An 18,304-nucleotide genomic window follows, 5' to 3' on the forward strand; every position below is an offset into this window, starting at 1 on the left:
AAAATAAAAAAAATCAACAAATAATGTTTTTTTGGGGGCTAGAAATTTAAATCTAATCACCTCATAAATCGTGACATATTTCTCGCTTACAGTTGTTAAACTTTATCTGCATTTAACAATTAAAAAAAAGTACCGATATCTGTATGGGTAGCGGTGATCCTGCCTCTGGTAACATTTGGTATCAGATCAAAACCAAATTCTGTGGTGTAATCCCACTCCTGATGCATGTTTAAACACAATGATAAATAACTAATGTGAATTCAGTGTAAGCTAAAGAGGTATTGATTGCATGCATGCACACAAGAGCAGCAGATATGTGTAATTATATATATATATATATATATATATATATATATATATATATATATATATATACAAATTACCAACGGTGATCGGTGAGGCATCCAGTAATGCAAGTTTTAAAAGACATATCTTATACCTTCGTTAATTAATGAATAAAGTCATAATTTATAACCGGTCAACTTGTCAGAATCCACAGTCACCACCTAGAAATAAGAAGCTTACTTTTGTCCGAAATCAAGCGCTCCAAAACGATCTTTAAGAGCAAACAGCAAAGGGCCCGTGTCACAGAGCCACGACGTGAACCTGACGACCGTCTGCCCTGTTTCCACGCTACACGTTTGGCAGCCTGGCGGATCAGGATCCTGCAGGCCTCAGTCAGCCTCTGAGCGTCCCTCATCAGGAACAAAACAACCACTTCCTGTAGCTTCAGGAAGTGCTGAAGTGGCACATAGTGTTCCTGAGTTAACTCATCATCATACGAGACCCAAGGTGGGGTGCTAAGCTAATATTATTTGACCAAATACCTCAAATTTAATATTGCGAAGAAGAGATGACCATTTGCGCTTTCACAAAATATTCACACGACGAGATTTTTGATAAATATTCATCAGTAATGTGGATTTACTGACTAAGTGGGTAAAGACAAATGACATCACAGGAAAACACAACCCGTGTGCCATATTACGATATCCAAAAACAAAGACGATATCCAGTTTATGTACTGCATATTGATATAATACCGATATATTGCCCAGCCCTAACTCGAGGGTTCAGACTGCAGTAACGAGCAGGCATGCACATACACGAGTGTGCACACAAAGACACACACGGCTGGCAGCAGACTGAAGCGGAAATCCAAAAATACATTCCCAGGGTTCTGCTGGGCACATAAAGGTAATACAATACGATGAGGTCATGGTGGGATTACCGTTGAGATACTGGCCCAAAAGCATCATGGGACTGAAGGAAGAAGGGAGAGGATGTGAAGTAAAGGGTGTGGCGAGTCACTGGGTGTGTGTGTGTGTGTGTGTGTGTGTGTGGTTTAAAGTGGTGATGTATTTTGGTTTGATGACTCTGAGACACACTTAGGAGCTGGAGCGTCACTTAAAACATATGCTATTATCCCGTCAGGCCAGACTCACCAACAGATCCACGCTCTCTTTGCGTCCCAGAGATCCATGCTCCGCCCTCTCGCTGGCTGGCGTGAGGATGTAGGGGCTCTGACCTCCAGACGGCTTCATGTTGGGCAGACTAAGCGACCGCAAATCCTTCACACCCTGCTCCACCTTCAGCTCATCACCTAGCCGTGCTGGATTTAAAAAAAAAAAAAGAAGAAAAAACAAGGAAGTTGAGCAACATTATTCTTCATTCTGAGGTATGTTTCTGGCCACCAGACGCAATTAAAGTCCAATATTAATTCTCTTTCAGATCCGTTTTTGGTCTCTACCAACTCCTGAGGGAAATATCTTCAGCTGCTTTAATGCTCCACTGTGTTCACTAGACAGTCGCCAACTTTGTCTGTCTGCTCTTAGTTGCTGGAAAATGTATATTTATATCATATTTCTGAAAAACTAAATAATGATAATGAGCTGAAACGCGATCAATCGCATCCTGTAGCTGAGGGGGAAGTGCAGAGTCAGGTGACAAGTGGTCAGTATAAAAACACTGATTATAGCCGCTTTAATGAATCTAGATTCTCAGTCGTCGATTTCATGAAAGCCTCTTAACCCTCCAACCCCAGAGCCTAAGCAGCTGTGGACCTCTGCGTTTCAGGCTACATGTAACTCCAGATTGCGGTCAAGAGCTGCTCGTCGGGAGGGTGACAATTTCAAAAGAATGGCAATTAGTCATGGCATAGGAGCTCTTTTATGGAAGGCTCCGAATGGGCCTTTGATTCAGAAACTGCAGCGAGCGGAACTGCAGTGATCGCAGAACAGAGGCACCATTCCCAGTTTCCACAGAGGCATCATGGGAAAGAAAGCTCACGCCGCTGAGATGTTAATGGTGTTAGAGTCATGGGAATCTTCATCGCACATCTGGAAAAAGATTGAGTAGAGCGGTGACATTTTTTTTTCTCCCCCCCTTGTAGTGCTGATAACTTCTAAGGATACAGTCCACTCCTTTTTCCTCCTAGTCAGAAACAAGGGTGTGAGAGGAAACCGCCGCCTTCTGTCCTGCTCAGTCATTGTTAACGGAAACACGGATAAGAGCGGTGGGACGTCGAAAATACACCAAAGTACAGGACCGAAGGGCTACCTACCGTCTATGAACAAAGTAAAACAGCTGTTGTAATGTATTCTACCAGTTTATGGGGAGATCATTTGCCCACAGTTCTTTGATAACTCTGATAGAATTATAAATAAGTTAGAACACGCCAACATGAATCATCTGCTACCAGCAGCATCGTTAGTCATTTTTAAAAAGGGAAAAAAGGCATATTTTACCTCGAAGAAAATCTCTCACCAGCACATAACACTTTACTTATATTTGAACTATTATGCGTCACTGATGGATTCATGACTTAAAAAAATAGGTTGCCTTAAGATCAAACACAAAGGGTAACAGGACAAGGACAATGGGGGATATTTAGTACCTCAAATGAACCTCGAGGATGCAACGTTTTTGCCTCCACAATTCAACAGGACTAACGGTATAAATGAGCCCAGCCACAGCTCATCTGATCAGCATGAAGTGCAGCTAATTAAGATCTGATGCTGGGCTGTTATTTGACACATGTTGCACATGTCTGGGAAGTAAAACGAATTGTTTTCTATGTCTGACTTCTCCCCGCTTTCATCTGGCTAGTCTCTCTCTCCCTCAGTGTGAGAGCGATAAAACACAAATCCACAAGTGTTACACCTGCTTTTCTCAGAAGTGAAGTTTCTTACACGGTCGTCAGTCTGCAATGATAAATCAGGCGTAACGGCTGTTTGTAAGAATTTCCTCTCACAGTTTTTTTCCTTCTCGATAAGAACACCTTCATTAGCACTGTATAAAAATATGCTGCAGCTGAAATGAGTACGCTAGTTTAACAGACGGCTCTTAAGACTTCAACAGAGGAATAGGGCATTATTGCAAGATGGGGTTGATTCTGCGCTGGAATTCGTCGATGGGACATGCGGTGTGTTTTTTTTTTTTTTTACCTTTGACTTTGAGGTAGTGTCCTCCAAAACGGTAGGCCTCAAAGTTGAGGGACAGCGGTGTGTTGGACTGATCCAGGAACAAGTCGACCCGGGACAGCTCGATGCCGTTCCTCTCAAACACTGGACTTAGAACCTCTCTGGCAGCACGGGGTGGAAAGAAGAGGCCGTCAGCTCCGGTTCACACCAATACATCGTATGCGGCCGCTCCTCTTCCCCTCTTACCTCAGAGTTTTCTTTTTCATCGCAGGTACAATCTCTGTGTTTATGTCCACGTTGAGATCAAACTTAAGGCTGAAGCACTCCTTACTGGGGTCCTGCGGAGGGAACAGACGCTCTGTTAGTTTACACAGGTGGGGCTGCAGCCCTGCTGGTCCGCCCCCGGGCTCGTGCTGCACATGTGCTCTCAGGAGATCCACAGGGGGGCTCCTTCTCACTACACTGCCCGACTCAGGCACAGAGCAGCCTGGGAGATACCATTCTGTTAGGATAATGGTGGCTGCGACACCGTTTATGAAAAGCGCTCCTAGAAATAACTCAGAGTAGCGGTTTCATGGGGGGGGGGGGGGGGGGGGTCAGTGTGATTACTTACGTCAGTGTGGCGTCTCCGTGTCTTCTTTTTCACCAACTTCATCCCCCCTGTTTTACGCTCCCTGCAAAACAGTAACACACACACACACACACACACACATTATCGTACCTAACATATGAGAGAAATGCTTTAAGTGACCATCAAGACATTTAAACACACATTTAATGGCTGTAATTTATCCTCCAGTGAGCAAAGACAACGAGTTCCACTGGCATGCAGGAATACACGAACACTAGCACGGCGATAACGGAAAGGTTACCGACCCTCGGTCACTGCTCCCCTCATCCTCTTCCTCCAGGTCGGAGGGGGGGCTGGTGCGCGGGGGACAGGAGCGCGTGGACACGTTTCGAGCCAGGATGGAGGCTAAAAGGTAGAAAACAACAACGACAACACAGCAGTCATTTCTTCTGCTGGATCACAACTACAGCAACCTTTAACGCTTTCAAGGGTTGGTTCAGCCAAATGAAATAGTGGCAGGAATTCTTTAATTTGTCAAGGTTTTGATATGTTTCTGTTTTCAGACATACATTGATGACTACACAAATCATAAAAGTTAAAACTCCAGAGGAACATGTGGGAAAGGAAAATAAATGGGTATAACGTCACTGCAAGAGCAGGATTAACAAATGCAGAAAGTCTACCTTGAGGTTGTAAGTCAAATCGGGGGTGCCGGTCAAAGTGCATGTTGTCTGAGTTCTCTGAATGGCTGCGTGAGTCACATGACTCGCACAGGTGAAGGGGGCTTTTGTTATTCAGGTCTTGGCAGTCTGGGTGGTGGCAAACCTAAAAGCAGAAACAAGGAGGGGAGAAGAGGACAAGAGAGAGTCAGATCCCTGCACTAAAATACAAAAACATTTTAAAAGACCATCACTTTGAGCCAGTCACACACATTAAGGATAAATATCTCCCTGCCTGACTATTGTTTCTGCCACCATTGAATGAGCACAGAGGCTGCCATGGGCATTCCTGAGGTTTGGTCACTCCCAGCTTCTCACCATCTGTCCCCCTTCTGTGGGACGACAACTAATTGACTTAAAGTTAGTCTTTCACCTTTTGTGCTGATCTGGGACCAGCTCACCCTTACATAATCCAAAAATTGCATCCCGAGCGGCGAAGCGCTAAAACCGACCACAGGTCGGTTACTGGGACACTTCAAGACCGCAGAGCTCCAAAAGCTCCGGAGCCGAGACGACGGGCAGCAGAAGGCTGCAGGATTAAGGACCTCTCTGTCTCGGGGGCCCAGACAGATCCGACACCCCCGCCCCCCCTCACCTCGAGAGGCTCTTCTGCATCTCATCAGTCCTCTCCCTGTGTCACCCGTCGGCATCACCCGCACCCGGCCGCTCAGGAAGCGAGGACGTATGGGGAGATACAATGGGGGTCCCGCTAATGTACTTCCTGCCATTGTTTCCCCATGTACTCAAGAGGAGCAAGTGTGTCTGTGCATGTGTGTGTGTGTGTGTGTGTGTGTGTGTATAAATATGTGCACAACAGGGGTTTGAGCGCAAGCAAGGGAGTCTAGCTTTCATGTCAACACAACAACTATAAATATGCAAGAGGTAGACGCCATGCGCTGACAAAACACTGCTCTGAAAGCCCGTCTGGAGTAACTCGATTGTTGATTCGCTGCCACACACCCTAGCTGTACATATACAGATTTTAATACAAATGACTCTCTGCCCCCACTCCTGGTACTCTACCGTCATATTCTGCAGATTGGAGCAGGAGTCTCCCCCACTCCTGCAAATCGGCTCCATATCCATGCCAGAAGGCACCCAGGACCCAAGTAAACATCCAAGTAGCCGCCTCGTCGGCCTGCTAAATCACACTGCAGCGTGCCCCCGGTCAAGCCACGAGCTGCCTTATTAATCCACTCCTCTCAATGTCTAGCCAGGTATAATCTCAGATTTTAAAAAGGACCAGGTCGCATGGCTGGAGGAGGACAGAAGAGGGGGGAGGGAGGGAGGCAGGGATAAGGTTATGGGAGGGCGAGGAGTCACAAGAGAGATATAAAGCCAAGACAGGAAGGAAGGGGGAAAAAAAGCTCCATCCAGAACGTTTTCAGAAGTACAAAGCCCCCCCTAATCTTGGATCCTAATTGGTGCCTGTGCTCTGTCAAAGCCATCTGACGGTCCTGCAGAGATTAAACAGCTTCGCTATGAGCTCCGCAAGCCAGGGTCTTCTCCTCTGTTTCCCCCCTCTCTCTCTCGCTCCCTTCATTCTCTTCCTCTGCCACCAGCAGCACAGACTCCTCCCTTCCTGTCGCGCACCCAGGGTCACCCTAACCCAGGCAGAGCCCCTCCGACCAGAAAGAGGTTTAAAATAGAAAAGAGACGCAGAGGCTCAGAGAACGGTTGTTGACGGTGGCTCTTCTCCAGTAAGCACAACTGCGTTCAAGGATAATTCCTGTTCACTACAGCTTAAGTATTGATTCTCATTGTTGTGGCTCAATTCTAACAGCGCATGGCTGTTTAATCAAGAGCCCCCCCCCCCCCCTGTGTAATGGGCCGTGCACATCCCATGTCTGTTTGTAATGTTTCCAGGAAGCCTGCTTTCTATTGCTCCTCTCTAAACGTTATCAAGAACATGGCACGTGAATTTTGTCTTCCTAAGTTTCCTTAAGAAATACAGCCGTTTAGGAGCTTTTCTTCACCAGGATGGAGATGTGTGATGATCACCATGTCAGGTTGTTTGTGATGCTGATTCAAAGGAACTTTGCTCCACCTCAGCTCCATAGACAGGGGTATGGAGGTTAAACTCAGTTACATTATGATGCGTTAAGGATTTGTTCAATTTAAAAAAAAAAAAAAAAAAAAAAAAAAGAGTATTGGGCAAAAATGTATTATTACGTTGTCATGATGTGTTCAAATGAAATCTTGTACAATTCAGTTGTCACAGCAATACAACATAGATTAAATAGATGTCAATAAAAATAGAATCTTTAATTTCCTAATCCTAAATATTGGGCAATAACGATAATCAACAATTGGTATCGGCCCCCCCAAAAAAAAAACGTGATCAAGGCATTTCAAAAACATTTTTTTCATTCGTGCTGCTCTGATCCGATCCCTGACTTAAAACCGTGATAAGATCCAAACCACGAGTTTTACTATAAAACTGGCGAGGGGTCCAGACCGGCAGGGAACCAGATTCTCAAAGTACTTCACCAGAATGTAGGACGGTGGTGATTTAGACACGGAGGGGACGACGGTGATGACGTTAGTTATGTTCTCAGCACACGACTACAGATGCTATCAGGTCCAGCAGCTTCACTCATATTCACTCTCATCTGTTGACTGTAGACACACCGTACTTTGGCACAGCGGCGTACAAAAAAATATGTCACGGCAATCCATCCAATATCTGTTGCGATATTTCAGTCTGGAACAAAGTGGTGTGTTGTGTTGCTTTTTGTAAACGAAGCGAGGTCCTGTTCGGTCTTGTGCTCACCGCGTAGCGACTACGGTAAAAGAGCGGAACGGCAGAAGGGAATTTCTCAACCGCTGCAGTCGGTGACGTTCAACTGCTGTGTGTCTCACCTCCGAAGAGAGCGCTTCATGGCAGAGGCAAGCAAAAGTCACAGAAATCTGTTGCAACATCACCGGCTCACGCCTCTCTGAAGTCAACGTCAGCGCCATCGCACAGGGGTGGTATGTTCAACCGTGAGGCGTGGAGACGGACGGCCGGGCCAGAGAAACGCGAAGCAAATCGGACGCCATATTTAGACAATAGCCCCGATAGGTAGGCCTTCCTCACTATCAAGTCGGGGCGTTCACATTCCTGCTGCAACGAAAATATCTGACGCTTCAGCCAAGACAAATGAGTGCATCACTGGTTTAAGAAAAGGCTCAAAGAGACCAAACGGAAAAAAACAAACTCCAATCTTACATTCATGACAGATGCTTGAAGCTCAGAATATGTGCAATCGGGATTTTTGCAATGCTCAACATTCCTAACAATGAGAGGGATGATTGATACTTAAGGTAGGAGGATGACCGAACTTCTGGATCTGGAGTCAGCTTTCCCAACATATCGAAGCGGAGGAGGATGTGCGTGAGTAAAGCTGACTGTAAGAGAATGTGACCGTGCGGGACAGCTGACAAGAGGCCATGCGAGCCTCCTACCGTGAGTGTATGCGAGTGTGTGTGTGTGTGTGTGAGAAATGTGTCATGTGAGTCGCGTGTGTGTACCCCCCCCCCCCCACCCCCCTCACATGACTGCTCTTAGATCTGGCTGGATTAGAGGGGAGGTTCAGGGGGTGAGCATGAGTGACTGTAGATGAAACACTGCACGCACACACACACACACACACACACACACACACACACACCTGCATCCCCCCTCCTCAACAGCTGAGAACACACACACACACACACACACACACACACACACACACACACACACACACACACACACACACACACACACACACACACACACACACACACACACACACAGCAGTCCTTCGTTTTGGCTCAGCCCATCAAACGCCACGTGGCACCTGCTTATGCCCCCTCGTTTCCACACATCCTGCAAACCCACACACACACACACACACACACACACACACACACACACACACACACACACACACACACACACACACACACACACACACAAAGACTCATACATGGACTTACAAACGCAGGCATGCCCGCTCCAAAGGCTGTGTCATCCATGAACCGCACACCAGTCGCTCAGCTGTACTAAAGCTGTTCTTGTTTGGGAAGAAGGCGACTGGAGTCTTCTGAGGTGAATCAGGATTATTACCTTAACACTTAATCCTCCCAGCGCTGGCACGCAACATATGACGGCAACACACTTTAAAGCACTTGCTGCAACACGGACTTAACTTCACGCAGCCGATGCTAAAGACATTAAACTGGGATACAGTTATATTAACTTCAGATTCAAAATGTCTTAAACATGATTTATAATTATGGAACATGTGGGGGTTTTAGAGCAAACTGCCTGGCAGTTCAATTTGGCTGCGACAGCCTCACCGCCGTCACAATTTTTGCCTCCCGAGAACAATTTTTTTTAATACGTTTGGACGGCTTGCCAAATCCTCCGCTGGGAGCAGGGAGAATCTGTGGGTAATCAGTCTTGGTGTGTGGAATTATCTGACGCATTGGAATTATACGACTGGGGAGACGTTCGAACCCAGATTGCAGATCTGACTCAATGTGATTCAGGACTCTTTCATCACAGGGCTGCTTTAAAGAGCAGAGAGTGACTCTGCTCAGTAATGATCTCTCGATCTCCAAGAAACGGCACCGGTCGAACCTCCCGTCGGTCTGCAACCTCATGGCGTGTGTGTGTGTGTGTGTGTGTCCCCCCCTCCCCCTCCAGAACAGCTTGTGCTGCCAGAGCACACCTAGCACTTACGTAATAGCATGCATCACCGTGTGCATGCGTGTGCGTGTGCGTGTGTGTGTGTGTGTGTTTGAAGCGCAAAAAGAGGATATGCGAGCCGTAGGCTACAGTTTATCTCATAGCCAAGTGTCGTGGTGTATATTCAGAGAGATAATAGGCTTTCCTTTGTTTGTCGTGTAAAGCTCAACAGCATTTTAGGTAAAATATAAATCCAGAGGTTTGTTTTCAACAATAACTTTAAAAAAAAATAAAAAAATACAGTGAAGATTTGTATTGTCGTTTGTTGGCCGAGAAGCTATCAGGGTTTAGGAACAACCTGAAAACGAGATGAGAAGCACAACATAATGGAATACTGATGAAATGTATTGGGACACATTCAAAATAACAGCTGTGTCCTGTGAAACTCTACACCTTAACTTTTGTTCCAAATACCGGAGATGATATGATTCTCCTGATATTGACACGATGCAGTCAGCTAGATTTATTTCCGTGGGGGGGGGGGGGGGGGGGGACCACTCCGTTTGTTTTATTGAACTGCAAAAAAACAAACGGAGCCCTCGTGGTCTGAGGTTTCTTTTCAATCACAAGCGTTGGCCTGGTGTAGTCGATCTTCTAACGTGCAGGAGACCGCCCCGGATGGTTCCCTCAGTAAAGCTCACAAACAGTGAGATTCATGCTTTACTGGACGTAGGGCCGTGCCCAATGCTTTGAAGCTTCAAAGTGGCATTCATCGCGTCGACGTTCAAATTCTAAATCTGCATTTTAACGCCGCGCAGCTTCTTGTTTTCTATTCATTGTGTTTAAACCCTGTTGTTTTTCTGCACGGTTGCAGTTAAATTAGCATCATACCAATTGTAGAATTAGATTCCAGGGTCAGGTCCGTAAGGATTGTTCACGACTTAAAATATAAGTAATCACTTCCAAAATTCTCAACATGTTTTTATCCGTTTTAATTCTGTAGGCTTTTCATAATGTTGTCAGACATGTATTACACCAATATGAGCCTGTCGGTGATAAAAACAAGCACTTTGAGTGAACGTTGATTTAAATGATTACATTGCAGCGTCTTTAGCTGTAAAGTAATCCAACAATACTGGACCAATTCAAAAATAAAAAAAATCATGTTTCCACTTATCACTCAGACATAAAAACATGGAAAAATAGGGTCCAGGTTAAAAAAAAATACCAAAGGTCCGATTGACTGGATGAGTGTGAGGACGGGTGGGGCTGGGTTTGTCACAGTGGTGCCAACACCCAAAACTCAATTCTATGTCACTGTTCAAAACAGCCATCATCCAGCTCTGTACACACACACACACACACACACACACACACACACACACACACACACACACACACACACACTATAGAAAACATGAAATCAAAGCACACCTGAATCAACACAAAGCACAACAGCGTGATTAGTGCTTCACATTGGGGGCAATGGAGAACACGTGTTCGGTTGAGTTGAGCTCAAACCGCGTTGTTCGGGCCAACCTTCTGTCCGACACCGAGAGGTCTCAGTGCTCTTCAGTCTTTGTTGAGACTGAGGGTGACGTCCAGGTACACTGTGTTTAATTACACGGGCCAACTTTAATGCGCACCATCATCACTCCGCTCCCACAGAGGAAAAAAAAAAAAAAAAAAAAGACTGCTGCTTTAAAAGGTCCTGTCCTGACACGAAAGTCATCACTGATTTGGCAACTGGCTGAGATTCTCCTAAGCGGTAAGTTATGTTAGCGTTACGGCCGCTCCTCATCAGTCCCGAGGGGCCGGAGGAATCGGTCAGGGGTGGCTTCGAGTCAACGTCCCGTCTGATTTTTCTCTCTCTCTTAAAGAAAAACAAAACGCATCTCAATAAACACACCTATGCCCGCAAATAATTGGCTAGCACCAGACGAGGCAGAGTCATGCACGGTCTTGTTCAAATAGTCTGAATGCAGTGAAGTCAGTCAAACACCCAGACAGACTTTGGTCAGACCGACTCATGCCGTTCTACAACACCAAACTCAAAGGGGGTAGCCCCCCCCCCAAAAAAAAAGCCAGACACGAGTACACATCATCAGTGGTTCATAGTCTACGGCTGACAGAAAGACGACCGCCGTCTGCTTTTTACACACAAATGCACTAAAGCCGACCTCTGACCCGCGCATGCGTCAATACAGTACAGAGTGCGGAGGCTACACAAACACTGGCGTCTAATGCAAATAAAGCTAAGTCATTATTTTCCTTTGGAATAATAGAGCAAAACCTAAAAAAAAAAATCTGAATGAAATGTTTTATTTTGTTTTGAATGCCAAACAATTTGATTTAATCTACATTAATATTAGGCTGAGCAATGCTGATGAATAGTGACAAAAACACAATGTCACCACATTTTAAACAGATCCCTCAAAATCCATAATATAACAGTATTTTGAGGACGACAACATGGTGTTTCCAGAAGATATTTATTCACAATATGTTTATGAGAACCATAACTATATGGCCGTAACTGATGTTTTATTTCATTAGGAAAACCGCTTTCAGATTATAATCAGTATTATACTGAAACACGGCAAACATCTTCTCAACATCAGCCGCTCAACCTTCCTGCATACAGCTGAGCCGTCACAACATTCATTCGTTCTCAACTGCACCAAAACGATCCGATATCTGCGGCTGCATTAAGCATGATTGATAGTGAAAGAAGGAACGTCTGAATGCCTGCAGAGTGAGCGTACTTTCCTTCAAGCCGAGCCGACAAGAGACCGAGCCAGGTCAAACTCTGCTTCGTGTTACTTTTTTCGCTACCTTTTTTTTTTTTTTTTTTTTTTTTTGTTTCTTAACTTAAGAGCCAAATTGTCACCGTGCTCTCGGTAGCGGAGCGCACCAAACCCCCATAGGGCCTCCCTGTGTGTGCGCTGCAGAGGGCCTGCTTCCCTAAACATTATGCAGAGTTGCCATTAGCCGTGGCCCAGTAGGTGGGATTGAAAACAGCGCCCAGTTAAGGCTACGGGAGATCAAAAGGGGGGAAGCCTTGGGCAGGCCTGGCCCCGGGTCTGATTTATTTTTCAATAAATAAACGGTGCATCTGTTTGAGGAGTGGCGAGGGAGGGAGAGAGAGAGAGAGCCGCTCGCTCGCTTTCTTCTGCCGCCATCTGTCCTCTGGCCGGGCGAGGAGGCGGAGGAGGAGGAGGAGAGCCAGGGCCTTTCTTTTTTTTTCTTTTTTTTTTCTTACAGCGCCCGTTATGCAACAAGACCGCCTGCTTCACTGCATGCCTGTTCCTTATTAACCGACTCATTCTGGTGCTGCACGGTCCTGACGCCTTCGCACACGTAACGGATTCACTCAAACAGAGGCACTCGTTGTGTTTTCATCCTCTGAGGATGCGTTACCCAAACACGCGCTAAGTGTGTTTAACGGGGGGGGGGGGGGGGTGGGGGGTGTCATTCAAAGCCAATAACTGCAAGGGAACATACAATAAGGACAGCAGGTGAATATAATGTTCCCCATAGGGAATGCTGTACATTCAACAACATGTGACTCACACTTTAAAAGTGTCATTTCTACTACATTTCTACTACAACTCTGGAGCTGGAAATAGGGAAACATTGCAACACAGCCAAAAAAAAAAAAAAAAAAAAAAAAAAACACGAGCAGACAGTTCCCTATAACTGTTGCTATCTCTGCATTGGCATATGTCTAGCTTACAATGACGAAAGTGACAGATTTACCAGTCAAAATGAGTAGCGATGTTTGAAACAATGGGACTTTGATCGCCCACAAAAAGGTAAACAAAAGCAGGACCCTTATTTCTAAATGACGGCTGTCGCGGAAGATTTCCGTTCATCAACGCTACCCAAGCGGGTTGGCTGGAAGCCGACTTCTTATTGCTTCCAGCAAAACTTGTTTTAAATGAGAAACCGAGGGGAGGAGTCTGGACGTACACATGGAGGCTACATACATGCTATATGCCTTTAAGCTACACGTCCCAGGACAAAAACAATCTACTCACTACAGTTGCTAAGCTACGATTGGCTACAATCACTATTCGGGGGAAGGGGTTTATTAAATGGCCAACATTTAAGTCTAGTATATCTAAATAACTTTAGTGAGTGACACCGTAATGGTGGTAATAAAGCGTCACAAGAAGACTGTAAATACGATGTAAGTTGAATCATGTGGTCTTTAAACTGTGATGGGGATGAACCTTTCCCAGATCTCATTAATAAACGAAGCGTTACTATTAGCAACAGCAAATCCAAGTGGAGATGAAATTGTGATGAACTAGTGTTAACATTAAAAACATACATCAGTAGGCTACATAAGACGTTAGATCAGTTTGTGTGACTCATTGACTTTTGATAGTTACTGGACAGTAGACAGACTGTAACTCTACACAACATAATGTCATAATGATATCGCCGTCCGCACTGTGACACATGAAGAAAGGGTTTTTTCCCAGATTACACAATATAGACAGGACATTTGGAAAGAAATGGGGCCGTCATTAGTCAACAACAAACAAACTCAGGAACAAACATGTTCGCAGGAGATACTGTAACTTGTGAAGTAAACTATGCATTCCAGTGAAAAGTATGTTTGAACATGCAGCCGGTGTTTGCCCATCAACGATATTACCTCCTCATCTTCCACATCGACTAACTGGATGTTCAACTGAATTCAAGCATAAAATTAAACTGCAACAGTTTCTTTCTACGTTATTTTTAGACGAATTTTAAAGCAAAAGGTGAATATTTCTTTGATTACGTTTAAGCTGAAATACATCTGACCTCAACCCCCGCAGCAGAGTCAAATATTTACATGACACCCAAATGACACATGCCACCGTCACGGTGTCGTCATTAAGGGGAAAAAAAAAACACACCCACTCAAGATCCCTCTTAAAGAGAGAAACAACACTAAATCCTGTTAACGCCGTAGAGTTAAACACAGCCAACGCTATTCAGTTCAGGGTGATCAATACAAGGATTACATTAGAAAAGCACCACTCACCAGCAGCTGGTCTCTTTCTGCTCTAACAAATTCAAGTGTACCGACTGCTGTCTCAGGCAATCTTGGCTGGACTGTGACGCAACCAGCCTTCCTATCCATAGCTTCAGGGCAGAAGAGAGAGAGAGAGAGAGAGAGAGATAGACATGAGAGCGGCGAACAAGACCAAAAAAGGAGGAAGAGAGGGGGGAACTGGGTATTCCAAGTGGATTTAGAATTGATTTTTTTTTTTTTTTTTTTTTTTGTCAACCACTTCCAATTTTGATACAAAGTATATGGAAAGGGGAGAACTCTGGTGGGTGCCAGGGGGTACGACTGGTCTGTTGATATAAGAAGCAGATGTAAAATATGCAGACAAAGGAGGAAAAACAGATTGACGGTGCTGGTCTGCACAGATGTGAATGTGTGCTGCCATCACAGCCTCGCGCAGACAGAAAAAGTCAAAAACGGAAGAACAATAGCCGTCTATTTTGACGAGGAATTAACCATGTAAAAAAATGAATGATTGACAACTTCATGAATGAGAGAATTTGCTGCTTTTCCTTGTCTTACAAGAATCGCAAATATCTCAGGGTTTTGGACCGTCTGTTGAACAAAACAAGACATTTGATGAAGTCATCTTAAGTTCTTGGAAACAGCATTTTTCACTGTTATATATATATATATATATATATACACACACACATAAAATCGTTACGGTCCTATTTTAGTTCGGCTATCCTTTGCTTTTACAGAGAATGAATGAAAACAACAACACCACCTGCTAATGTTTCCTCCTGCAACACACTCTCAGCATGTCATATATTATTGAACCATAGTGCCGTCACACAAAGACTCCGGAGAGAGAAGCTTGTTGTTTACATTTTACGTTTACCTACCATAGAAAACTCCACTTCCTAGGAAAGACAACCCCTTTCAGCAGAAGAACCGATCAATATCTCCAACCGACAGCAGGTGGTGAAAGTTTTAGTCCCAACCTGGATCGAACTCGCTCTGTAGTCCCTCAGATGAGTGTGTGTGTGTGTGTGTGTGTGTGTGTGTGTGTGTGTGTGTGTGTGTGTGTGTGTGTGAGTTTCAAAATAATCCTGATCTTCGGGGTTAAAAACAGCGGACAGCCGGCGGGATCGAAAGGAACGTGGCTGAGCTGAGAGGCTCACTCTGTTTACTACAGCAGTCTAATGGGAAGACACACACACACACACAAATATACACACACCGAAAACCATCAACCACGCCTATCTCTGCTCAATCACACTCCCACAAGCTCACACACATCCTGGCTGACTCATGTGAAATCCCACTGAAACTGAGCCCTTTTGAGAATTAAAGTTTCCCATCTGGGTTTCAGCTGATCAAGATGTAAACCAAACTCCACGAGGAACAGTCCATTTGCCCATTATAAACCATCCTGCCTGATTTAGTGTTTCACCGTGACCCCGAGGTTACCGAATGAGGGAGTTCAGCCGAGTTTCTTCTAAAGTTCTAACCAGAAGTGGGAAGTAAATGTTCTCAAACACAACCAGCACCCGGACAACATTACAACACATACACTTACATAAGCACACTCAGTTTACCTTCTGTTTGGTCCAGATCAGTTTAAAAAAAAAGAAGGAAAAACAGGTTAGTTTTCATATTTATATTTCAAAATCAAATGAGGAATAATAAGAAAAACGACCTGATATTCCATTTTGACAGAAATGCTTTGGATGTGGTGTAGTGACGACACAATAAGTTGATAAGTTGATCAGTCTATTCATGAATTTGAAAATGTATTAATCCTTTGAGTGTTGTATGTGAAAGTTAACTTACTTGTTATAGCGCTCTTCAGCTTATGAAAACAGCTGTGCAACGTGTTCTGGGAGCTTTGTCACATCTGAGAAAAATAACCTCGACGCCACAGTGAGGTCATCGGGGTTATCTCACTAGGAGATAACCCTGATGACCCGAGGCTGACGTTTGGAGACTCGACGTGTATCACAGGAGGCCCCGTGTTTAAAGCTGCAGCGCTCAGTCGATTAATTGATTCGTTGATAAAGAGATAAAACAAAATCAGTTAATCTATGAGTTGTGTCATTTTAAAGAAATGTCTTCCACGTGTGAGGATTGACTGATTGTTGTAAGCGTATACGATAGTACATTAAATATCTTTTGGTTTGGACAAAACAAGCTATTTAAGGACATGACTTGTAGATTGAAGACGTCTGTGTCTAATGAAGAGGCGCTACTGAGTATGTATTGTCTATGGGAAAAGCAGGATACAGTGTTTTTAAATCTTGCGACAGAAAGTCATATCTCGGCATCTGACCATTCCCTTTTTTTTTTTATCCGTCTCTCCTAAATCTATGAGTCAAATGAGTAATACTCAATCGCTGAAATACCCCTGGAGCAAACCATTCTCATGTTCCAGATTCTGAAATGTGAGGATTTGCCGTTTTTCTGTAATCGGCCCATAAATCAAAAATGAAAATAATCATTAGATGCGGTCCTTGTGTGGTGCGGTGTGTGTGTGTGTGGGGGGTGAAGAGTACAGTGTTGTGTAGGAGTGTGGTGCAAGAGCAAGTATGATTTATAGTCTAATGTTCTGTTACAGCCTGCTGCGCTGACCGCGGACACTAAGCCCACTACTCTCTGTTCTTTTGTCATTCGGGTTAATCCAAGATGAACCGTGTTTAAATCCCCCGCAATTAGCTAGCTCACAAAAACAATTCAAGCCCCTGAGGCCGGGGGACGCATGTTTAGAGGAAGACAAGGGGGGGTGGGTCGGGGGGGGTGAAGTGGGTCGGTTTTAATGCCCCAACCCCTCCTCTCCATGTCCTGTGTCTTCAAAACAAGGCGACCTGTTGAATCCATGTCTGTCCCGCCACCCCCCCCCCCCCCCCAACTGTCAGCCTTAATTAGGGGAGGCTATATTTAAAAGAGTGGACAGCAGCAACGCAATTATCTTCAAGGATTAGACCCCACTGGCACTGCCATTGTTGGGGGGCTGAAAAAGATCCTTGATGCCTGACCTTGGCATTACCCTCAATAACCATAAGCTCCGAATTCTTTCATGCCTTCAAGGGAGCAGTTAAATAAGGTGTGTGTGTGTGTGTGTGTGTGTGTGTGTGTGTGTGTGTGTGTGTGTGTGTGTCGGGGGGGGGGGGGGGGGGCGGACAAAGGGAAATGTGAGCGTGAAGATAACAAGGATGAGCAAGTTGGTGAGAGGAAAAAAAAAAAGAAGGAAAAGAAGGAAAAAAAAAGAAGGAAAGATTAAAGCCAAATATTTCACCCGTGATGGTGCCGCTGGAAGTTCCACGGTTTCGTGGCTGGCTTCAGTTAGGAGTGATTTAAAGAACACGCTTCCACAGCCATAATAACACGTTCTGAATTGGAGATTTTACAAAGCTTATTATCGCCTCCCCAACTAAGCAGTGCAGACTGCTGTTCTCACAGTATTTCATTAAGCAGCGGCTGTTTACCTTCTGAAAACACTCTGAGCAAACCAACAATTAGTGGGGTTTGCCATGGGAAGACTCTTCGCATGCGAGGGATTTAGGGGAGAGGGGGTTGGGGGGGGGGGGGGGGTTGTTTTCTCAATCCACCTCCTCACTGGGGGCCTTCTCTTAAGTCTTTGAATCCTGGCTATATTGGTCGGCCAATACAAGGCCGTCTCCATTGGAGCGTCAGTCAGGTACCCTCTTCCTGTTATTCCCCCGTCTGCCGCGATGCTGCTTCCTGACTGGGATGTTCCTGGGGGGGGGGGGGTTTGAACTGGCGTCACTGGGGCACCTCCCTTACTAGTGTCCGTTTCTGACGGAACATTGTATGTATGGACACACGTAAATCAGTGTCCAGTTTGTCTTTCTTTCCACTCACCCTGATAGACATCCTCCACTTGTCAGTGGCATTACATCATTT

At 45.1% G+C, this 18,304-nt stretch overlaps 1 protein-coding gene across 5 annotated transcripts in view; it reads right to left on the reverse strand.

Moving 5' to 3' along the window:
• plekhg5b (pleckstrin homology domain containing, family G (with RhoGef domain) member 5b) overlaps positions 1 to 18,304 on the reverse strand; it is a 63,545-nt gene that overhangs the window by 20,188 nt on the left and 25,053 nt on the right. The window contains exons 1-7 of one of the 5 annotated variants that reach the window (XM_068732791.1): positions 15,982 to 16,067; positions 4,677 to 4,818; positions 4,299 to 4,398; positions 4,036 to 4,096; positions 3,669 to 3,760; positions 3,447 to 3,583; positions 1,446 to 1,612 (exon numbers count right to left, since the gene is read on the reverse strand). In XM_068732791.1, coding sequence (XP_068588892.1) covers positions 1,446 to 1,612; positions 3,447 to 3,583; positions 3,669 to 3,760; positions 4,036 to 4,096; positions 4,299 to 4,398; positions 4,677 to 4,719 — 600 coding nt within the window. In that variant the 5' untranslated portion in view covers positions 4,720 to 4,818; positions 15,982 to 16,067. Of the gene's footprint in view, positions 1 to 1,445; positions 1,613 to 3,446; positions 3,584 to 3,668; positions 3,761 to 4,035; positions 4,097 to 4,298; positions 4,399 to 4,676; positions 4,819 to 5,735; positions 6,232 to 14,410; positions 14,929 to 15,285; positions 15,752 to 15,981; positions 16,068 to 18,304 lie in introns of those variants that run through there. The other 4 variants (XM_068732790.1, XM_068732788.1, XM_068732789.1 and 1 more) reach the window with 4 other exon arrangements.

Source organism: Cebidichthys violaceus, unplaced genomic scaffold, assembly GCF_023349555.1.
Source record: "Cebidichthys violaceus isolate CVI_PGR_0920_01 unplaced genomic scaffold, fCebVio1.0.p SCAF_6, whole genome shotgun sequence".
NCBI lineage: Eukaryota > Metazoa > Chordata > Actinopteri > Perciformes > Stichaeidae > Cebidichthys > Cebidichthys violaceus.